Genomic DNA, 25,349 nt, shown 5'->3' with positions numbered 1-25,349 from the left:
TTTGTTTTGTACCATTCCATCTAGTTTACGTAGCTTAACATCTTCTTTCAACAACAAAACATTTGCGACATTTTTTACAAAAGGGCGTTTTAATCAAGAGACATACAATTCTCACAACCAATAATATATTATGTATTTAGAACATATGTGTTACGACGAACCTCTTAAGACATTCTTTTAGTTTTGAGAGTTGAAAATAAAACAAAAACATTTAGATCAGGATATGCCCTTTCTTCAGTAAAAGTGTGTGTTTTTTGTTACGAGTGGGAGGTACACGTCAGCAGAAACGTACGTGCGATAATTATAGCGCTCCTGCCATTCAAATGCTAATTTTCTGATAATGCCATTTTATTGTAGTTTAATTTACAATGCGCATCAGAATTATATGTGTATTTGAAACCTATTATAAGCACACGAAATTAAGATGAATAATATGGGTTAACGCATTTCGCTTTGTAGTATTAATGGATAGTATTTAATATTGACATATACTTTAATACGTGAGAGCATTTCATTAGTTTTCATTTCAGGTTACTTTAGAAATATTCGATTTTGCAAATAAATTGTAACCTTTTAATGTTCACAAAATTTTCGCAGACATTACATACCTCGATATTTCAACAGTCTCGATTAAGCCAGAACGAGTAAAATAACTAAATGCTGAAATATGCTGTGTTTCAGATTGTATTCCGAGAGTTTAAAAGCATTGAATGGTGACATTTGCCTTGAATAGAGGCAATATATACAGTCTTCGTGTGTAAAAATATACATTATCATGAACAGTCGCTAATTACATCAGATTAAGTTCACAACTTTGTATTGTTTCTAGGTGTCAATTAACAGGGGTGTTTACAAGCACATTGAACGGCTAGCTTTAATTGACGGGACTGGTAATTGAAGTTTAATTATCAGGTGATTGCCAGCTTATCCATCGATAGCAGTGTAAGACAAAGTGTTTCCCTTTAGATAGAGATCTATGACATGAAAAAGTATGTTTTCTTTAGTAAACGAACAACAAAATGAGTTTGAGAGATAGATAATTACTACATGCATTGCATCCATGATTGCCCATAAGACGTTTGCAATGTATTGACATGGAATAATCTATGTCATCCTAATAAAACTTATTAATATGTATTAAATGAATGATATAAAGTATTTTCAATAACAACATTTACCTTAAAATACGGTATGTTTATTATGTTACATGCGAGAAATTGTCATATTAAATATAAAGAGGCGACCGATAGAGGTTTCTCTTCTGCTAGTTTATTGCTTTATATTATAGTCAATAAGTATCCCAACACATAAAAACAACGTTAAAAGATTGAGAAATATAAAGTTTATTTCTGACTGACGATCTTGCTTTCAATGCTGGCTTGTAAACACAAACACAGGCAAGACCAAAAAAATACGTTGGAATATTGCCGAGAACGCCAAAGTTATAACATGGTGTAAATTGAACTCTAAATTAAAAATATAGCCCCCCCCCCCTCCCATGATGAGACATTTGTGGTGAGACATTTCTAAGCAATTTTGTAAACATTAAATGTGCAAATCTAGAAAAATGCCTAATCACAAAATCACACTATAATTTACCCTAGGAAAGATTATTTTCAACACTTCGCATCATAGCTGTAGAAGGGTTTCTCTGAAGGAAAACAAGAGATAACATAGCAACCAAGAAAGGAATTATCAAAATCCCTATTTAGGACAATATATTATGTAGTCAGAATGTATCACCGTATTCTGACGCGCTCAATAACTCATAATTAAACGGTAGAGAGACTGGCGAATAGTCACCGCCATAAATCGTGCATTGTCACAGTTACGAAGTTTTAGTCAACAATTCAATAACAAGACGCTTCAGAATGTGCAACTAAATGGACCGTGCTCTGTGAAAATGGGGTTTAATGCATGTGCGTAAAGTGTCGAACCAGATTAGCCTTGCAGTCTGCACAGGCTAATCAGGGAAAACACTTTCCGCCTAAACGTGATTTTTACTAAGAAGAGACTTTTTTGAAACGAAAAATACCATTAAAGCGAAAAGTGTCGTCCCTGAATAGCCTGTACGGACTTCACAGGCTTATCTGGGACAACACTTCACGCACATGTATTAAACCCCCCTTTCACAGAATGAGGTTCAAATGTAAATTTAAATAACATTTGTTCGATAAGAATATCTAAATATGTTTCGAATACATGTACAACATGACATGCCAACCGCGTACACACAATATACATTTAATTCGTATACTTTTCACCTTGTTTAATCCTGATTAAACGGTATTAAACTACAACTGATGTTCTATTTTCTGTTATATAATTACAGAATGCGAATCAGAACGCTACTCAGAAGTTACAGTAAGCATTCACATGCAATCCGTTTCCTTGTTGGAGGCTGGCCTCCTTTCGAAGACTGAGTGGAAAGACGTAAATTAGCGTAATCATTACACTCTCGTTTTGGAAGGATACACAAAACATGCCGAAGCAATTTCGTTTAAAGCACTTGTTTACAGATGTAAACAAATGTCCTTTAATTAATTTCCAAACAAAACTGTATATTTGGCATAAGTTAAGATAATTTACTTTACAAGTAAAAAGATGAAAGTCAAAAATGGGCCCTGGCTAATTCGCTAGACCACACAAGCCATCGACGATGATGAAGACGTTTAAACAATATATCCGTATAAACTTTTGTTTAATATTGATAAAAAGTATTACGAACGTTTTAATTATTTTTCCGATTCCGATTGAAAATATTTGCAAACCTGATTTGGTTCTAATTTTTAAACACGCGCGCACTGATTTCATTTAAATAACCAAATTTACCAAAATTCATGACCAAAACGTATATGTATATATTATAACAGCACTATGCATAATAATGAACTGGAAAAGTACAAACTTTTCCCGACTTCCCGACTTTCCCGACTTACTGTTCATGGTCAAACTATGTCAGCACTCAAGAAACTTGACGGCAAAACCCCCAAATAATGATAAGCGAATTTTGCAAAAGGCTTAATTTGTTTTTAAGATGGGGACTAAACAGACTACACAAAAGTCCGCCTAGCGACCGGGAAGTCATGGGTTCGATCCCCACCGTGGGAGCGTTCTTTAGATCTCCCCCATAGACACCAAGTACTGATTCTAGGCCCAGATAACGGACTCGAGAGCGTTTATATAAACCTTAGACTTTCGATGCAATCGAGCTAAAATAAATAGGTTTAAACTTACAGTTTTAATGCGAACTATAACTTACAAGCTGTCGTCAATATGTTGTTATCCGGAGTTTTTGTTTTAAGTAATTACACTAATAATCTTTGTGTTAATTGTATAAAAAGTTTGAACAACAACTGCATTTAAATGTACATATTTTTTATTCAGGCAAATGTTGCGTGCACTATCTTGTACATATAAATATATATATAATAAACAAAATTTCATAGACTCTAGATAATTTAACAAAAGAAAAAAATAACTAAAACATATCACAAACGTGAATAACACGAGTACATTTTCATACGTGAATAACACGTGTACATTTTCATTCCATAACGTTCCGTTCAAGCACATTTAGTTCAAGATCATCACTCGAGAAGGATGTTGTCGTCTTCATGAAGCTGTCCAAAATCTCGTCTGTTACGGGATCATCTTTTCTACATACTGCGGTGATGGCATTTGCGCGTTCACCTGCATTCGAGCTATCGTCCTCGCAACCATCTCCGTCCATTCTTGGAAACGAGCAGTTGAATGAATAATCAAACTCATCGATAACACCCGTAGCTACGCGAGTCGGGAGTGAGAATCGAGTTGCCGGAAGTGAGAATCTTGAAGAGCACTTCCTCAGATCCGAAAACGCAGATTCCCGTCTGAGCGCCGTGGTTCGTGTAAAGTCGATCATATTGGATGGGATGAATTCGCTGTCATCGGAGGCTTCACTCTCTGTGTCCGAGTCGCAGTATCTCTCCCACAGGAAGCGACAGCGCTCCTTCTGGTCGTGGATAGATGATAAACTCTCACGATCGAGACGTTTTCTGTTTGACGTTAGCGTCTGGTCGGCCAGAAATCTGTGCATAATTGCGCTTTTACCCCGGTATTCATCCAACTGTACGCGATACTCAGTGAGAGTACAGTCCAGACAACGTTTTTGTGCACGTTTGACAGCGACGGGCGTGCTGTGTCTAGGACCGTTGGCGTCATCCTCCAGTAGAACAGTGCGATGGCGGTTTTTGGTACATTTGCTGGTCATTTTCTGATTGGATTCCTGACTACTTTCCCCACTGCTAACAGAGTTGTATCCGGTATCTGTGGAGGAGATGGTTCTTGTGGAGATGGCTCGATCTGACATCGTTTTGTGGGGTGTCGTGAACTTGCTTTTTAACGATAACTTCACAGATGTGCTGTTTTCCACATGTGTACCGGATTTGAACGAGCTATTTTCCATACAAGTTGTGGAAACTTTTTTGAGTGTGTCAGGAATATTAGGAACTTGGACTGTCGACATCTTTTTCAACGGAACTTTCCTGAGGAAAGAAAAGGAACCTCGTCTTAAAGTTGCTCCAAGAGATTTTCTCGACCTCTGCATCTTAATCTCGGATCTTTTAATGACGAATTCAATATTCTTTGAAGCTGCGTTAGCGCGCCACACCTTCAGCAGCTTAGTCTTTCCCGGAAGTTCTTTCTTGACACCCTCAGCTGACAGGAATACCGCTAGAGGCACCTGAAGATTAGGCAACTTAGTGATGACGTCAGCGCACGTTGTCTTCTTAGAAACGGCCTTCACAATCCTCACAGCGCCATCTATGATGAACGCAATCTGTTGCGATTTCTTTGATACGTCCATCTAGAATAACAAATGTAAATTAGAGGAAAATGATTGAAACCTCATAAAACAACAATCAAATTAAATATCAGAGCATGTTTTATTTATACGATTTTTAATCGGATATATTTTGATAAAGCAGTGATTCTAGTGATTTGCTTGTACATACCTCTTTCATATATTGAAACGAGGGAATGTGACGTACTTTAAAGATGTTTTTATGATTGGACATTAAGAGATATAGATATAAGAAACAACGAATGACAGTAAATGTTCTTCGACCCACTATATACGTCTCTGGAGTAATTATCTTTCGGTTAATTAACTTGCACAAGTCTCAATCTCAACGGTGTACGACTTAATTATCCGTACTCGAGCACATCAGATTAAGGTCTCACCTTGTCACTACAACATAATAGCCCCTCATTACGGTGTTTTAAGAATTCCACGCTTCTTATTCATAACTTAAAAGGTGCTAACAATATCGTGCTGTTTTATTGTATCACTGTTTTCCTCTCAAGATACACATCTACATTTATGACGCGTGGTGTAAAACATAGTTAATTTGTTAAAATTATTAAAACACACTGATTGTAACACATGACAACATATCTCCAAAATGTATATTATAACAATAAAATACATGTGAATGAGAATGAAGAGTTCACATTTTCAGACTATAATTATATTTTGTCGTTTAGTCGTTTTCAGTGTTCTAAATGGAATTTCAATTGCGTACCGGGTATTTTGAAACGCAGTGAGCGTATCATTTATTACAAAATTGCAAATGACCAGATCAAACTTCATAGTTTTGCAACATCAAACTATTAAACTAATACAAACGTGAAAAGCTATGCATATATATCATATATTAGTTGTAAGTTTAATTAGTATTTTAGTGTAGACAACAGCTAAAGTAAAATAGATTGAGATATCCAAGCTACCTTTGCAGGCCCGTACCCAGGCCATGGGCCCAGGGGCCCGGGCCCCCCCAGCTGGCTGTCGAACTATGATTTTTTTGAAATGATCGGCCCACTGCAATTTTTTCTCTCGTGTAAGGGCCCACTGTACACTTTCCCTCAAAACAAGAGCAGCTATGTTTTATTGTCCCCGATAAACAAGGGGATTAGCGCTCGCCAATGGAGATAAGCCCCTAGGCAATGTTTTCTTATCGCCTTGTACACACATCCCCGATCAGTCCCCCATTTTGATCATGAATGCTTTATCTATCGATGGTTGATGTAACATGAATTTTGATTAGTGCAGCAAATGGAAGCAACTGCTACAGGAGGTTGTAGAATATGGTCTGATTATTGCTGACGCAGGTGTTTTTCCTTCTTTGAGAAGGCCCTTTCCCCTAGACGTATTTTTCCTCTATAAAAGTTAACTTGTTTTTTTTGGAAACCTTTTATTTGGGAATTTTTAGGTCCCAATATATACTTTTTACATTGAGATAGGCCCCTGAATTTGAACCGGAACAAAACACTGACAAAGGTATTAAAACTTAGTATTCATCATTTTTTGCAAGGAAATCACTGAAAAAGACTACGATGAGATAGTTAACATGTCTGTTGAAAAGAAAAACAGATTCATAAATTTGCCGAGCAACAGATAAGAATTTGGCAGAATTCAGTATTTAAAATAATTCAATGCGGGGAATCACGTTGTCAGATTTGATAAAAAAATTGCCGCCGATGCATCAATTCGATGGAGAAATTGAGTCTTCAAACATTTTCCGTCAGGAAATCGCGAAATATTCCATGAGTTACCTCCACACTCAGACCAACCAGCGGAAAACGGTTCCGGCTGGCCCTATGATAGGCGTTATCCGATTAAAAACAAGTACGTAATAAGGAAGACTCAATTTCCCATTAAATCGAGGCATCGGCGGCTATTTTTGATCAAATCTGACCACGTGATTCCCCGCATTTATAATTGAGTACCGAGAATTGAGTAATGTCAACCTATTAATGGCTCATTGGTAAAAAATAAAATAAAATTGAAACAACAATTCGATCTCAATATATGAGTTAATCTGATCCAGTGTAGAAAAATATTGTATAATTAAATTATCTGTTGCCTTGAATTTGTTTGAAAACAGTAAAATATGTTAAATTGATTACTTAAGACTTTCATTATTTCCCCCAAAAATTAGGCGTTTCGCGCAATTTTTTTCCTTAAAAAAGGCAAGGTCTTTCCCAAAAAATCAGAGAAAAAAACCTGTGACGTTATTGATTTGTGAAAAAAATGGTGGAAGCAATACGAGAGTTGATGTGGATAATCGTCAGTTTAAACCTTAAGTTTCGAAAATCTAAAGCTTTTAATATTGTTGTGAATTCACACCAATGACTAAAGCTTAAGACTTCTAAAATGTGCTGATTTACTTGTTATATTCCATTAATTCATATCACAAAACACCATTTTTATAAGCATTAAAATTCACCTTGCAAAGTGCCAAATTAAAAAAGTATATATATAGGGAGGGTGGAACCCTCCCAAACCCTTCCCGGTTGGGCCCCCCCAGTCAAAAAATCCTGGGTACGGCCCTGCTTTGATATTAGTTTTTCTGTGATTCGGTGGTATTATTCCTCGTTAAAAATGTTATTACACTACAAATACAATTTAATATTAGTAAAAATACTTTCTCACTTATTATATAATATATATTATTCGCACTGAAATATGCATTTACACATGCATGATACAGATTGAAGAATAGGGAATTAGACTCAGAATGAGAACCTAGGTTCTCATGAATAAACCTAGTTTCTTGGGATTATACGTCGAACTGCTTGCCATATCCGTGGTTTTCATTTGGGAACCATATGTTCTCCGAGAACCTAGGTTCTCTGAGAACCTAGGTTTTCAGAGAACCTAGGTTCTCATAATGAGAACCTAGGTTCTCATGGAACCTAAGTTCTCATGAGAACCTAGGTTCTCTAAGAACCTATGTTCTCTGAAAACATAGATTCTCTGAAAACGTAGGTTCTCTGAGAACCTAGGTTCTCTGAGAACCTAGGTTCTCATGAGAACCTAGGTGTTCAGAAATAACGCGTCGGACGGCGTAAACTTGCTCATTTGGAATACGGGACAGATATTATTCAGGGCGCAGGATCAATGGGATTCACATATGATTACCCGGTACACACGGGCTGGACAGAATGAAAACACGCCGTTAAGAACTTTATTTTTGCAGATATCTAAAGTTTTTGAAATATGTTTGCAAAGTCTGTAGTGCATAAGTTTTTCTCTCAGTGTTGCCGATATCTTACGATTGAATAATGCATTATAAAACATTATCAAGTTAAAACTTTTATTGACGATGCTGGAACAGCGTCGTCTAAGGTTTGATAACCAGTAAAAAAAATCTTCACAATTGGGACCTATGTAAAAGACCGAGCCAGTCCGATTGAGATAACTCGATTTTTCAGTTACTTCCCTTGGCATTCGCCACTACGTAGGAGATTGCTCGTTGATTTTCATTGATAACATTCTCCTAGCAGAGTTGTCGTTCGTGTTGATAAAGGTAAATATTAATAGAACAGCATATCCTGGGGAAACAGATTCAATAAGTGTATCAGAACGTTAATTTAAAATTAGTAATTTTACATCCATTTTATTTTTATGGACCAATGAAACAACTAGATATTTTCTCTATTTTGTTTGATATTTGTTCTCGATTTAGTAAATAAATTGCGAATAAAAACATGTAATATTAACTTTACTCACCGGTGAGTAATTTGAGAATCATCATGAAGGTATTGCGATACTTAATGAACAAGAATGTGACCCGCCTTCCAGTTTCGCTCAATGGGTCAAGTTACCCACGGGTACTACTTCCCCGTTCCCCTAAACTTTTTTTCGTACCAAAAATGTTTCGTACGCAAATTTTTTTCGTACCAAATTTTTTTTCGTACCCAAAATTTTCGTACCCAAATTTTTTATCGTACCCAAATGTTCGTATCAACATACACAATTGTGGTGATATAGATAGACTTAAATTGATGTTTTATATCCATCCTCTTCATAAGCATCGTCACACCAGTACTGTCAGTACTTTGATTTATACCATAATGATTGCTTACTATATATCACAGACATACTTAAAATAGAAAACTGTACCGTACAGTCGTTTGAGGCTCGAACAAGGGAACTGAATATCTGAAACTCATTAAATGCTGTAACAATGTATTATTTAACGATTGATCTGAATTTGTTTCAATTTTTAGTCTCAAAATAATATTTACAATTAAAGATGTATTTCATAAACAGTTCAATTTTGTATTAAAGGGATCTTTTCACGCTTTGGTAAATTGACAAAATTGAAAAAAGTTGTTTCAGATTCGCAAATTTTCGTTTTAGTTATGATATTTGTGAGGAAACAGTAATACTGAACATTTACCATGGTCTAATATAGCCATTATATGCATCTTTTGACGATTTTAAAACCTAAAAATTATAAAGCGTTGCAACGCGAAACGATTGAATAATTTGGAGAGTTCTGTTTTTGTCGTTAAATTTTGTGAAACTACGAAGATTGCTTATATAAGGTATAAAATACGTACGTATATGTACTTGGCGGAATAGCTCAGTAGGCTAATGCGTTTTTACTTCAAGACTCTGGCAGGACTCCAGGGGTCACTGGTTCGAAACCTGGTCCGGGCAATGTTCTTTTCCTTTTTTTAATTTTATTCTTGATTTTTTACTGGAGCTTTTACGATCCAATGTTTACATTTATCGATATAAAGCATTTAATGAATAAGTAAAAAAATGCCAAAATCTGTGAAAAGGCCCCTTTAACGTGTTCAGACCAATGTCGACCGATTACTGTACTTATTTCATTCCTCGAGAAGTTTCCTACAGGGTTCGTTGAATATTACTTAGCATTATCTGAACATTGGTCAAAAAATGTTCTTGGGAGTAACATTCACTGTTTCACGTCTATTGCTTATCATTCTACACATATGCCGCCAGTGTGTACCAAGCAATGGGAGACAACTGTAGAACAAAAATCGTTCCATGTAACTTCATTGAGTTCCTTTTACACTGAAATTCCCGACACCCTTTGATGCTTTGCATCAATACTTATCTTGTGTAAAAGTCATTAAAGGTGAAAAGCTGGGTAGAACAGCTATGCCGGAAAAACGCATAAGTGCTCTATACCTATGTTTAGGTAAGAGTTGTTTATGGCAAGCGGTTCGACGCATAATCCCGAGAAACTAGGTTTCTCATGAGAACCTAGGTTTTCATGAGAACCTAGGTTCTCATTTGAAAACCTTAGTTTACGCTTGAGAACCTAGGTTCTCATGAGAAACTAGGTTTATGAAATCCCAAGAAACCAGGTTTCTCATGAGAACCTAGGTTTTCATGAGAACCTAGGTTCTCATTTGAAAACCTTAGTTTACGCTCGAGAACCTAGGTTCTCATGAAAAGGTAGGTTTTTCATGAAAACCTAGTTTCACATAGACACATAGAACTTAGGTTCTCATGAGAACCTAGGTTCTCATGCTGAGAACTTAGGTTCTCATTCTGAGAAATTAAGTTCTCGTTTGGTATCCTAGGTTTTCACAAGAACATTGGTTCTCATTTGAAAACCTAGGTTCTCATGATAACCCAGGTTCTCATTTGAAAACCTAGGTTCTCATGAGAACCTAGGTTCTCATGAGAAACCTAGTTTCTTGGGATTATGCGTCGAACCGCTTGCCATATGGGGGTGTATTCTACGCTCTTAGCGACAATCGTATAGACTCCAACGAACATTACAGAACCGAAGAATACTTCACTGAACGGGCGTATCCGTACAGCATTTGTACCCTGTATATTCTAAATCCGTATTATTTGAGTCGCGTTCTGAGAAAACTGGGCATAATGCTTGTGCGTAAAGTGTCGTCACAGATTAGCCTTGCAGACCGCTTTTATGACATGTTTTGTTTAAATGAAGTCTCTTCTTAGCAAAAATCCAATTTAGGCGGAAAGTGTCGTCCCTGATTAGCCTGTGCGGACTGCACATGTTATTCTGGGACGATACTTTACGCACATGCATTATGCCCAGTTTTCTCAGAACGCGACTCATTTTGTCCTGGTTTTACGCGAACACTATTCATTCTCAAGTTTAATTGTGTTGGTGAATATGGGCCATGATGTATACGTATACGATTTAGTTAACACAAATTAAATACGGTATATGGCGCTTTGCATGTTCATGATTATAATGATGTCAAAACTTTGAGCGAAAAGAACACAATCAGATCCCCATCCCATTAGCCGCGTTTTATCGAGATGTTTGTCATGAATACCGTTTCAAATGCCATGAAGTGCTTGCAAATCAAGAATCGAGTACCGTATGCAATATATAATTGCATGTTACAATTTGATGTTGTTTTTTATTTTACCTATTTACCTATTATTGTATTAATTGCACTTTGTGTTTATAAATTATGCTGTAGTAAGAATAAATATTGTTTAATATCACGCATGTTAGCTGAACACATGTGTATCTAGATAGAAATACAGAGATTACAACGAACCCGTGTTGTTATTCACACCTTTGATGATGTTAATTAGTATCTTGTTAATTAAAGAATGAAGCCTTCAATTTTCTAACTCTATAATAAGAGCCTATTATGTTGTAGTGACAAGATGAGACCTAAATCTGATATGCTCGAGTACGGGTAATTAAATCGTAGACCCGTTGAGTTTGAGACTTATATTAAAGGGATCTTTTCACGATTTGGTAAATTGACGAAATTGAAAAAAGTTGTTTCAGATTCGCAAATTTTCGTTTTAGTTATGATATTTGTGAGGAAACAGTAATACTGAACATTTACCATGCTCTAATATAGCCATTATATGCATCTTTTGACGATTTTAAAACCTAAAAATTATAAAGCGTTGCAACGCGAAACGATTGAATAATTTGGAGAGTTCTGTTTTTGTCGTTAAATTTTGTGAAACTACGAAGATTGCTGATATTAGGTATAAAATACGTCAAGAACTTGTACTCGGCGGAATAGCTCAGTAGGCTAAAGCGTTTTAACTTCAGGACTCTGGCAGGACTCCTGGGGTCACTGGTTCGAAACCTGCTCCAGGCAATGTTCTTTTCCTTTTTTTAATTTTATTCTTGATTTTTTACTGGAGCTTTTAAGATCCAATGTTAACATTTAACAATATAAAGCATTTAATGAATAAGTTAAAAAATGCCGAAATCTGTGAAAAGGCCCCTTTAAAGTATCCTATTTGAGAAGTATAAAGGAGGTTTACCAAAATACACCGCCATCAATCGTGTCACAGTTACGAAGTATTAGGCAACAATTCAATAACGCGGCATATTGTGCAACTCTGTGCAATAGATAAAGAGGTAAGTTACAATTACATTGGTTCTCTAATACTACAAGAGACACCAACCGCGTACACACAAAACACCTTCAATGTGTATTGCTGTGATATGGCTTAATCCTGAGTGATAGATGCAAAACTACTATTCATGTTCTATCTTATATTACGTAATAACAGAATGCGAGCCAGAATTCTTTTAAGAAGCAACCTTTAACACGCAGGTGTAATTTTTTTCATTGTTGGACAATTAAAAGATTGGTTCTCCTGCAATTCAAGACTAAATGCAAATAAGTAAACTGGCGTAAGCATTAAACTGTCTGTTACTGGACGGACACACAAAACATACTGAAGCTATTATGCTCGGACTATGATTAATTCGTCTATGCAACATCGTCTTTATGCTTATTCTAGATGGAGATATCAAAGTCGAAGAAATCGCAACAGATTCCGTTCATCATAGATGGCGTTGCGCGAATTATGAAGAGCGTCTCCAAGACGACCACGTGCTCTGACGTCATTGCGAAGCTGCCTAACCTCCAGGTGCCTCTAGCGGTATTCCTGTCAGTTAAAGGTGTTGAAAAGGAACTTCCGGGAAAAACTAATCTGCTGAAGGCGTGGCGCGCTAACGCAGCTTCAAAAAATGTTGCATTTATTATCCAACGATCAAACATGTAGAAGCAGGAGTCACGAAAGTCCTTAGGAACAATATCAAAACGAGGTTCATTCTCCTTAATAAGAAAAGCGCCATCGAAAAAGATATTGACGCTGTTACTTCGAAATCGTCTGTTCAAGCAAACAACAGTCAGCGCACCGTGTTAAGCAGAGATCAAATGTTCGTTTGAAGCGGAGAAAGGCGTGGATATTAAAACAACTTCAAAGTTGTCACTTAAGTTAAAAGTAAGTTCACGACACCCCACAGAACGATGTCAGATCGAGCCATCTCCACAGGAACTATCTCCTCCACAGATACCGGATACAACTCTATCAGCAGTGGGGAAAAAAGTCAGGAATCCAATCAGAAAAAGACCAGCAAATGTACCAAAAACCGCCATCGCAATGTTCTACTGGAGGATGACGTCAACGGTCCTAGACACAGCACGCCCGTCGCTGTCAAACGTGCACAAAAACGTAGTCTGGACTGTACTCTCACTGAGTACCACGTACAGTTGGATGAATACCGGGGTAAAAGCGCAATTATGCACAGATTTCTGGCCGACTAGACACTAACGTCAAACAGAAAACGTCAACGTATGGACCTTGAAAGCCTATCATCTATCCACGACCAAAAGGAGCGCTGCCGCTTCCTGTGGGAGAGATACTGCGACTCGGACACAGAGAGTGAAGACTCCGATAACAGCGAGATCATCCCATCCAATATGATCCACTTTGCACGAACCACGACTCTCAAACGAGAACCTGCATTTTCGGATCTGAGGTGCTCTTCAAGATTCCCACTTCCGGCATCTCGATTCTCACTCCCGACTGGCGCAGTTACGGGTGTTATCGATGAGTTTGATTATTCATTCAACCGCTCGTTTTCACAAATGGACGAAGATGGTTGCGAGGACGATAGCTTGATTGAAAACACAAATGCATTCGATAGGCTATGTAGAAACGGAGACCCCGTATCCGACGAGATTTTGGACAGCTTCATGAAGACAAAAACGTCCATCTGTAATGAGGACCTGCTTAACGTCTCCAGTGAAATAAATGTGCTTGAAAGAAACATTCTAGAGTAACTTTTATAAAGTGCATTCGTTAGATACGTTCTTTTGTTAAAACTTGTTATATATTCCATAGTTTATGTACGTTTTTTTATACATATGTATTTATACATGTATTATATCTTGTCAGTGTATACAATAAAATACGTACACTCGTTTTTTCTTTATTGTTTATATATTTAGCATGTTTTTACAGGCTCAATAGCTTTTAAATCCATTTTAGTTTCACATTAAGTTGAATCCTTCCTTAACCATTTTCTGAAATGCTTTCAAATGGAAACGAAAAAATATTGAAACAAATTGTAGTAATTTATTTAATATGTGTAGCGGAAAAGAGAAATGATTTTTCACATTCTATTATGCCGTACATAAGAACAATACATATTTGTGTGCAGTTCTAAAATTATAAGGTTACATTACACTTAATCGAAAGTATTGCCTATTTTAAAAAGCGTCTGTCCTCTTCTTTAAAAAAGCCATTTAACAATGTGATACTTGTCCTGTGTGGTTATTTCTAATATCCGGTATGTGCCTGGAGTACTTTGATGCCTTGGCTTACTTGAAAGATGAATTGTACTTTTCTTCTATTTTTGGGGGTGGGGGTGGGGCGGGAGGGGGTGTTGTATTGTATTGGGCTTTTGTCGAAATCAGGCATTCGACACACTGTTTTCTACGGTGGGTGCAAGTTGAGAGACGCTGTGTTTTTATTGAAATAATTGGAAGAGGACAGATCCACTTTTGAAATGATACTTGGTTAGGAAAATTGATACGTCAGAAATGCAATAAAAATGCTTTGAAAGTTGTCAGTTTTATAATGAGACCCTATTGGAATCGGAATTAGTGTAAGATAACCTATAGGCTAGTTATGTGTTCATAACATGAACGGATATGTATTAAAGTTATGCATATACTACTTACATGATATCGCAAAAAATAATTTGAATGAGATTCAATATTTTTCTTTATTAGTCCAATACAGTGATTGCAAATATAAGAAAATGAATGTTTCTTTTTCGTACAATGCATTATATATATGCGTGTATGCAGGAATACTTAAGAATACGCTTAGGATAAATTTGTAAATGAAGTTTCATGCTTGCATCCAGCAAAAAGAAAAACGTATACACGTCTTATTGGTCGGTGTTGTGTGCTTATCTGTTCAGATTTAAGTTTGCGAACTATAACCCATTGCTTATGTTTATGTTATACATGTACTTTGAAGTTTTCATATCACACTGAAAGTTATTAACAATACAGGAAGAAAAACATGCTTAAATGTTTTGTTTTAATTGCTGTTCGCAAATGTTAAAGCGGAATGTATTGTTAGGTCAAGTTTGAATTAACATGTTAAAGAATCAGAACTTCAAAATCGTCATTTGTTTTTAAAGCGAGTATATACGATTTATGAATTTATATAAATTGCGTTAAAAACTTATTATATATATATTTTAATATAAAATAACATAAAACTTCAGAAGAACGTGTGTCTTTAAATAAAAAACACACCATTAGAAACAAGTTAGGTAGTATCATTTTACATCAATTGCTGAATGCCAATGGCACTCAAAGAGTGTCGACCACTATTCGAACCACAATTGCACTTTTTCCATTTTATAATCGACACGCGTGTATTTTCATATCATGTTTTGCTCTTTTTTTACCACATTCCGGATGGTTTATGTTATAACTTTTCGTCCGTCCATTTTGTAATTGTAATAATATTGAACGAGACTTCATGTTTAATGATTGATACTTTATTTTCATGACAGAATAAACCATGAATATTTACAAAATGACATATGCTAGTAATCGTTAACAGACTTAAAGAACAAACAATAATGTAACTTCATAAGCACATTTGATAAGAAAAAATAAAGTAGTAGTGGTGAGCAATAAAATAGTTGAGTGCATTATTTTGTAGCCTTCAGATATCGCTTAAAAGGGAATCGTAGCAACCAATGTTTCGTTCATGTTCATTTATTTCCAAGCAAGTTAGGTCGAGTTGGTCACCACAAAATGAAGCTTTCGTCTTCTCAAAGCTCCACAAACTATCGTCTGATGCGGTATTCTCATTTCGGAAGAAGTTACACGTGACGTCACTTTCTTCGCTGACTGTAAAGCTGTAACTGAAGTCCAAGCTTTGATGTTCGTCAATAGCCGGAAAAGTGCAGTTGAATGAGTAGCTGAATTCGTCATCCGTTGAAATACGCGCTGGACATGCGAAGCTTGCGGCCGGAAGCGAGAATCTGTTTGTCTCGGTGCACTTTCTCAGATTCGCGAACGCAGACTCGCGTCTCAGTGTCCTCTGAGCAGTTAAGTCTGACATGCGAGATGGAAGAAACTGACCGAGATCACAAGCCTCAGTTTGTGTGAACGATTCGCAGTTTTTCTCCAACAAGAAGCGGTGGTTCTCCTTTTTGCCGCGGAACACTGACAGGCTTTGTTGATCAGGTAGCCGATGCGTTGGTATCGGTCGATGATCGTCATTTCCAGCCGCTAAGGTCTGGTCGGCTATGAACCTCTCCATGATGATGCTCTTTCCTTCGCATTCGTCCATCCGCTCAAGGTACTCATCTGTGAGAGTGCAGTCGAGTTTCTCCTGCGAGCGTCTCTGGTGTCGGGATGCAACCACTGGTGTGCTGTGTTTGGGGCCGTTGTCATCATCCTTCAGAAGGACGGTGCGGCGGGGCTTGTTTGATAATTTACTTTCTGATTTTGTACTTGATGTCTCACTTGGGGCAGACTGGTACCCGGTGTCCGAGGAACAGGCGGTTCCCGTGGAAGAAGAGCAAGTGGACATTGTTCTTTTGGGCGTGTTGAACTTCCTCTTCGGTGATAGTTTCACGCCGGTCACGTGATCGGCTGTCTCGGTCTGATTAGTTGATTGGGTCCTCTTTGCAGATCGACCGGTCAATCTTTCCGTTGTCACTTGTCCGCAAAAGCTGAGAAAACGCGCCATTTCGTCCAGATCAGCTTTGGCGAGGAATGCGTCCATGCTGTTGGTGGACGCGTGAGTGGTCAGACGCTTAATAGGTGTCTTGTGTGGTGTACCTTCTGCTTTCGATCTTATCACTTCTACCTTCTTTTTCTGGTAGCGTACATAGAAAGCGAGATCAGAAACTTTCTTCAGCGAATCTCGTGATAAACGCTTTCGTCCAGGTCCAGGCGACTTCTGCGTCTTAATCGTCGACTGTTTTATGACGAATTCCACATTATTTGAAGATGCGTTTGCGCGCAACACCTTCAGCAGCTTAGTCTTTCCCGGAAGTTCCCTCTCGACACCTTCAGCTGACAGAAATACCGCTAGAGGCACCTGGAGATTAGGCAGCTTAGCAATGACGTCAGCGCACGTGGTTGTCTTGGAAACGCACATCACAATCTGCGCAGCGCCATCTATGATGAACGGAATTTCTGCCATCTGCAAAAAAAGCGAAAACAATGTTCAAGAACACATTTTGTTACCAACCCCCCAAAAAATGATAATACGCTGCGGACTAGCACGTCCTTAGCTTAACATAGCAGTGGTCTTGTATTTTGTTTAAATCCGTTCATTATTTGTTTTGTACCATTCCATCTAGTTTACGTAGCTTAACATCTTCTTTCAACAACAAAACATTTGCGACATTTTTTACAAAAGGGCGTTTTAATCAAGAGACATACAATTCTCACAACCAATAATATATTATGTATTTAGAACATATGTGTTACGACGAACCTCTTAAGACATTCTTTTAGTTTTGAGAGATGAAAATAAAACAAAAACATTTAGATCAGGATATGCCCTTTCTTCAGTAAAAGTGTGTGTTTTTTGTTACGAGTGGGAGGTACACGTCAGCAGAAACGTACGTGCGATAATTATAGCGCTCCTGCCATTCAAATGCTAATTTTCTGATAATGCCATTTTATTGTAGTTTAATTTACAATGCGCATCAGAATTATATGTGTATTTGAAACCTATTATAAGCACACGAAATTAAGATGAATAATATGTGTTAACGCATTTCGCTTTGTAGTATTAATGGATAGTATTTAATATTGACATATACTTTAATACGTGAGAGCATTTTATTAGTTTTCATTTCAGGTTACTTTAGAAAAATTCGATTTTGCAAATAAATTGTAACCTTTTAATGTTCACAAAGTTTTCGCAGACATTACATACCTCGATATTTCAACAGTCTCGATTAAGCCAGAACGAGTAAAATAACTAAATGCTGAAATATGCTGTGTTTCAGATTGTATTCCGAGAGTTTAAAATCATTGAATGGTGACATTTGCCTTGAATAGAGGCAATATATACAGTCTTCGTGTGTAAAAATATACATGATCATGAACAGTCGCTAATTACATCAGATTAAGTTCACAACTTTGTATTGTTTCTAGGTGTCAATTAACAGGGGTGCTTACAAGCACATTGAACGGCTAGCTTTAATTGACGGGACTGGTAATTGAAGTTTAATTATCAGGTGATTGCCAGCTTATCCATCGATAGCAGTGTAAGACAAAGTGTTTCCCTTTAGATAGAGATCTATGACATGAAAAAGTATGTTTTCTTTAGTAAACGAACAACAAAATGAGTTTGAGAGATAGATAATTACTACATGCATTGCATCCATGATTGCCCATAAGACGTTTGCAATGTATTGACATGGAATAATCTATGTCATCCTAATAAAACTTATTAATATGTATTAAATGAATGATATAAAGTATTTTCAATAACAACATTTACCTTAAAATACGATATGTTCATTTTGTTACATGCGAGAAATTGTCATATTAAATATAAAGAGGCGACCGATAGGTTTCTCTTCTGCTAGTTTATTGCTTTATATTATAGTCAATAAGTATCCCAACACATCAAAACAACGTTACAAGATTGAGAAATATAAAGTTTATTTCTGACTGACGATCTTGCTTTCAATGCTGGCTTGTAAACACAAACACAGGCAAGACCAAAAAAATACGTTGGAATATTGCCGAGAACGCCAAAGTTATAACATGGTGTAAATTGAACTCTAAATTAAAAATATAGCCCCCCCCCTCCCATGATGAGACATTTGTGGTGAGACATTTCTAAGCAATTTTGTAAACATTAAATGTGCAAATCTAGAAAAATGCCTAATCACAAAATCACACTATAATTTACCCTAGGAAAGATTATTTTCAACACTTCGCATCATAGCTGTAGAAGGGTTTCTCTGAAGGAAAACAAGAGATTACATAGCAACCAAGAAAGGAATTATCAAAATCCCTATTTAGGACAATATATTATGTAGTCAGAATGTATCACCGTATTCTGACGCGCTCAATAACTCATAATTAAACGGTAGAGAGACTGGCGAATAGTCACCGCCATAAATCGTGCATTGTCACAGTTACGAAGTTTTAGTCAACAATTCAATAACAAGACGCTTCAGAATGCGCAACTAAATGGATTGTGCTCTGTGAAAACGGGGTTTAATGCATGTGCGTAAAGTGTCGAACCAGATTAGCCTTGCAGTCTGCACAGGCTAATCAGGGAAAACACTTTCCGCCTAAACGTGATTTTTGCTAAGAAGAGACTTTCTTGAAACGAAAAATACCATTAAAGCGAAAAGTGTCGTCCCTGAATAGCCTGTGCGGACTGCACAGGCTAATCTAGGACGACACTTCACGCACATGCATTAAACCCCCCTTTTCACAGAGTGAGGTTCAAATGTAAATTTAAAGAACATTTGTTCGATAAGAATATCTAAATATGTTTCTAATACATGTACAACATGACATGCCAACCGCGTACACACAATATACATTTAATTCGTATACTATTCACCTTGCTTAATCCTGATTGAACGGTATTAAACTACAACTGATGTTCTATTTTCTGTTATATAATTAGTACAGAATGCGAATCAGAACGCTACTCAGAAGTTACAGTAAGCATTCACATGCAATCCGTTTCCTTGTTGGAGGCTGGCCTCCTTTTGAAGACTGAGTGGGAAGACGTAAATTAGCGTAATCATTACACTCTCGTTTTGGAAGGATACACAAAACATGCCGAAGCAATTTCGTTTAAAGCACTTGTTTACAGATGTAAACAAATGTCCTTTAGTTAATTTCCAAACAAAACTGTATATTTGGCATAAGTTAAGATAATTTACTTAACAAGTAAAAAGATGAAAGTCAAAAATGGGCCCTGGCTAATTTACTAGACCACACAAGCCATCGACGCTGATGAAGACGTTTAAACAATATATCCGTATAAACCATTGTTTAATATCGCTAAAAAGTATGACGAACGTTTTAATTATTTTTCCGATTCCGATTGAAACTATTTGCAAACCTGATTTGGTTTTAATTTTTAAACACGCGCGCACTGATTTCATTTAAATAACCAAATTTACCAAAATTCATGACCAAAACGTATAATGTATGTTTATATTATAACAGCACTATGCATAATAATGAACTGGGAAAGTACAATCTTTTCCCGACTTTCCGGACTTACTGTTCATGGTCAAACTATGTCAGCACTCAAGAAACTTGATGGCAAAACCCCCAAATAATGATAAGCGATTTTGGCAAAAGGCTTAATTTGTTTTTAAGATGGGGACTAAACAGACTAAACAACAGTCCGCCTAGCGACCGGGAGGTCATGGGTTCGATCCCCACCGTGGGAGCGTTCTTTAGATCTCCCCCATAGACACCAAGTACTGGTTCTAGGCCCAGATAACGGACTCGAGAGCGTTTATATAAGCCTTAGACTTTCGATGCAATCGAGCTAAAATAAATAGGTTTAAACTTACAGTTTTAATGCGAACTATAACTTACAAGCTGTCGTCAATATGTTGTTATCCGGAGTTTTTGTTTTAAGTAATTACACTAATAATCTTTGTGTTAATTGTATAAAAAGTTTCAACAACAACTGCATTTAAATGTACATATTTTTTATTCAGGCAAATGTTGCGTGCACTATCTTGTACATATAAATATATATATAATAAACAAAATTTCATAGACTCTAGATAATTTAACAAAAGAAAAAAATAACTAAAACATATCACAAACGTGTATAACACGTGTACATTTTCATACGTGAATAACACGTGTACATTTTCATTCCATAACGTTCCGTTCAAGCACATTTAGTTCAAGATCATCACTCGAGAAGGATGTTGTCGTCTTCATGAAGCTGTCCAAAATCTCGTCTGTTACGGGATCATCTTTTCTACATACTGCGGTGATGACATTTGCGCGTTCACCTGCATTCGAGCTATCGTCCTCGCAACCATCTCCGTCCATTCTTGGAAACGAGCAGTTGAATGAATAATCAAACTCATCGATAACACCCGTAGCTACGCGAGTCGGGAGTGAGAATCGAGTTGCCGGAAGTGAGAATCTTGAAGAGCACTTCCTCAGATCCGAAAACGCAGATTCCCGTCTGAGCGCCGTGGTTCGTGTAAAGTCGATCATATTGGATGGGATGAACTCGCTGTCATCGGAGGCTTCACTCTCTGTGTCCGAGTCGCAGTATCTCTCCCACAGGAAGCGGCAGCGCTCCTTTTGGTCGTGGATAGATAATAGACTTTCACGGTCGATACGTTGACGTTTTCTGTTTGACGTAAGCGTCTGGTCGGCTAGAAATCTGTGCATAATTGCGCTTTTACCCCGGTATTCATCCAACTGTACGTGATACTCAGTGAGAGTACAGTCCAGACTACGTTTTTGTGCAAGTTTGACAGCGACGGGCGTGCTGTGTCTAGGACCGTTGACGTCATCCTCCAGTAGAACAGTGCGATGGCGGTTTTTGGTACATTTGCTGGTCATTTTCTGATTGGATTCCTTACTCTTTTCCCCACTGCTAACAGAGTTGTATCCGGTATCTGTAGAGGAGATGGTTCCTGTGGAGATGGCTCGATCTGACATCGTTTTGTGGGGTGTCGTGAACTTGCTTTTTAACGATAACTTAACAGATGTGCTGTTTTCCACACGTGTACCGGATTTGAACGAGCTATTTTCCATACAAGTTGTGGAAACTTTTTTGAGTGTGTCAGGAATATAAGGAACTTGGACTGTCGACATCTTTTTCAACGGAACTTTCCTGAGGAAGGAAAAGGAACCTCGTCTTAAAGTTGCTCCAAGAGATTTTCTCGACCTCTGCATCTTAATCTCGGATCTTTTAATGACGAATTCAATATTCTTTGAAGCTGCGTTAGCGCGCCACACCTTCAGCAGCTTAGTCTTTCCCGGAAGTTCTTTCTTGACACCCTCAGCTGACAGGAATACCGCTAGAGGCACCTGAAGATTAGGCAACTTAGTGATGACGTCAGCGCACGTGGTCTTCTTAGAAACGGCCTTCACAATCCTCACAGCGCCATCTATGATGAACGCAATCTGTTGCGATTTCTTCGATACGTCCATCTAGAATAACAAATGTAAATGAGAGGAAAATGATTGAAACATCATAAAACAACAATCAAATTACATATCAGAGCATGTTTTATTTATACGATTTTTTAATCGGATATATTTTGATAAAGCAATGATTCTAGTGATTTGCTTGTACATACCTCTTTCATATATTGAAACAAGGGAATGTGACGTAGTGTAAAGATGTTTTATGGTTGGTCATTAAGAGATATAGATATAAGAAACAACTTATGACAGTAAATGTTCTTCGACCCACTATATACGTCTCTGGAGTAATTATCTTTCGGTCAATTAACTTGCACAAGTCTCAATCTCAACGGTGTACGACTTAATTATCCGTACTCGAGCACATCAGATTAAGGTCTCACCTTGTCACTACAACATAATAGCCCCTCATTACGGTGTTTTAAGAATTCCACGCTTCTAATTCATAACCTAAAAGGTGCTAACAATATCGTGCTGTTTTGATTGTATCACTGTTTTCCTCTCAAGATACACATCTACATTTATGACGCGTGGTGTAAAACATAGTTAATTTGTTAAAATTATTAAAACACACTGATTGTAACACATGACAAAATATCTCCAAAATGTATATTATAACAATAAAATACATGTGAATGAGAATGAAGAGTTCACATTTTCAGACTATAATTATATTTTGGCAATAGTCGTTTTCAGTGTTCTAAATGGAATTTCAATTGCGTATTTTGACACGCAGTGAGCGTATCATTTAATACAAAATTGCAAATGACCAGATCAAACTTCATAGTTTTGCAACATCAAACTATTAAACTAATACAAACGTGCAAAACAACATAAAATAAGCTATGCATATATATCATATATTAGTTGTAAGTTTAATTAGTGTTTTAGTGTAGACAACAGCTAAAGTAAAATAGATTGAGATATCCAAGCTACCTTTGATATTAGTTTTTCTGTGATTCGGTGGTATTATACCTCGTTAAAAATGTTATTACACTACAAATACAATTTAATATTAGTAAAAATACTTTCTCACTTATTATATAATATATATTATTCGCATTGAAATATGCATTTACACATGCATGATACAGATTGAAGAATAGGGAATTAGAAACACAGATGCCTGTCTGTATTTTTATATTTAATTGGGTCGTATAGTTGCCCGCGATAAAATAAATTATTAAAAACAGCTTGAACTAGAAATGGCGCGGCAGGGGCCGACGCGTATCCCCACGCCGCATGTTTGACCCAGGGGCGCCCCAGGGTTGGTAATGTGGCCATGCATAGTTGAGATTGACCGTATTGTCATAAGAGAATTTCAGTATCAATTAGAAGTGAATCGGTGTAGAAATCAAGAAATCTTAGTAAAAGACAATTTTGGGTGGGTGTGGCCTTATATGGGCGGGGCGCCCTAGGGTTGCTTATGGGGCCATACATAATTCAGATTGACCGTATTGTCATAAAAGATGTTCAGTATCAATTTGAAGTAAATCGGTGTAGAAATGAAGAAATTATAGTAAATAGCAATTTTGGGGGCGTGACCTATGTGGGCGGGGCGCCCCAGGGTTGGTAATGGTGCCATGCATAGTTGAGATTGACTGTATTGTCATAAAAAAAGGTTCAGTATCAATTTGAAGTGAATCGGTGTAGAAGTGAAGAAATTGTAGTAAAAGGCAATTTTGGGTGGGCGTGGCCTATATGGGCGGGCACCCCATGGTTGGTAATGGGACCATGCATAGTTGAGATTAACTGTATTGTCATAAGAGAGGCTCAGTATCAATTTGAAGTGAATCGGTGTAGAAATAAAGAAATTATAGTCAAAGGCAATTTTGGGTGGGCGTGGCCTATGTGGGCGTGGTCCATGTGGGCGGGGTGCCCCAGGATTGGTAATGGGGCAATGCATAGCTGAGATTGTCCGTATTGTTATAAGAGAGGTTCAGTATCAATTTGAAGTGAATCGGTGTAGAAATGAAGAAATTATAGTAAAAGGCAATTTTGGGTGGGCGTGGCCTATGTGGGCGGGGTGCCCTAGGGTTGTTAATGGGGCGATGCATAGCTGAGATTGACCGTATTGTCATAAGAGAGGTTCAGTATCAATTTGAAGTGAATCGGTGAAAAAAAATGAAGTAATTATAGTAAAAGGCAATTTTGGGTGGGCGTGGCCTATGTGGCCGGGGCGCCCCAGGGTTGGTAATGGGGCCATGCATAGTTGAGATTGACCGTATTGTCATAAGAGAGGCTCAGTATCAATTTGAAGTAAATTGGTGCAGAGATGAAGAAGTTAATGTAAAATAACATAAATAAATTAGTGAAAATCTCTGACCCGGCCCCGCCCCAACCCCCATAACTTTTGACCCAGGGGTCAGATCAAAATTCCGTCACTGTCACCGACGCACATATGCTTATAGCTACCATGTATGAACGTTTTAAGGTTCTAGTGCTTCAAGAGTGAGGGCGAAGTTTCATTCTTTATTCTCATTTATATACATACATTACATATTTATAACAGTGACACATATTCCCATTAAAACATTATGTATATAACCGCTCATTATGTTGAGCTATAAGAGATATCGCACATGTTTGCATATCATTACATAAAATATCATTCTCTTATCACTATTCACAATACTAAGAGGTAGAAAGTAAATGCTACGCTTTCTTTAAAAATAAAATAATCAAAGTTTAGACAATGATTGCTGTAAAATGGAGCACTAGCGCGCTAGTAAAATACATTTTCGAGAATCAAATATCATTCTTGATCAGATCAGGATTACACTAGTTATCACTGACTTTCTACATTTACATAAAATTAAATTTTAGATTACACTAAAACATATATGACATTATTTACAAAGTAAAAATTGTCGTCTTTTTAAAATTGCATGACAGGTTTTGGCACATTATCTTATCCAGTCTTTATTTGAGAACAGCATAGTAAATTGATCTATTTTTGATAAGTTGAAACTCCGAATTGCATACAATTGCCTTCGAAAGTATGGTCATTCGCCCCTAATATGCATACCCGGTACCAATAATTTGTTTCGGAAATTTTGCCAGGCGCT

At 37.2% G+C, this 25,349-nt stretch overlaps 3 protein-coding genes across 6 annotated transcripts in view; 1 reads left to right on the top strand and 2 right to left on the bottom strand.

Annotated features, from left to right (window-relative positions):
• Positions 1-25,349, bottom strand: part of LOC127860418 (nascent polypeptide-associated complex subunit alpha-like) — a 415,045-nt gene that overhangs the window by 328,512 nt on the left and 61,184 nt on the right. The window lies entirely within an intron of this gene.
• Positions 1-25,349, top strand: part of LOC127860409 (beta-galactosidase-1-like protein 2) — an 86,167-nt gene that overhangs the window by 41,379 nt on the left and 19,439 nt on the right. The window lies entirely within an intron of this gene.
• Positions 1-25,349, bottom strand: part of LOC127860412 (uncharacterized) — a 395,662-nt gene that overhangs the window by 363,504 nt on the left and 6,809 nt on the right. Inside the window, exon 2 of one of the 3 annotated variants that reach the window (XM_052398480.1) lies at positions 3,410-4,846. The exons of the other annotated variants lie outside the window; for them this stretch is intronic. Coding sequence (XP_052254440.1) covers positions 3,548-4,846 — 1,299 coding nt within the window. The 3' untranslated portion in view covers positions 3,410-3,547. Of the gene's footprint in view, positions 1-3,409; positions 4,847-25,349 lie in introns of those variants that run through there. 3 annotated transcript variants of the gene reach the window in all.

Source organism: Dreissena polymorpha, chromosome 15 (genome assembly GCF_020536995.1).
Source record: "Dreissena polymorpha isolate Duluth1 chromosome 15, UMN_Dpol_1.0, whole genome shotgun sequence".
NCBI classification, from domain to species: Eukaryota; Metazoa; Mollusca; class Bivalvia; order Myida; family Dreissenidae; genus Dreissena; species Dreissena polymorpha.
The sequence above is the reverse complement of the archived record's forward strand: the minus strand, read 5'-3'. Positions and strand labels throughout refer to the sequence as shown.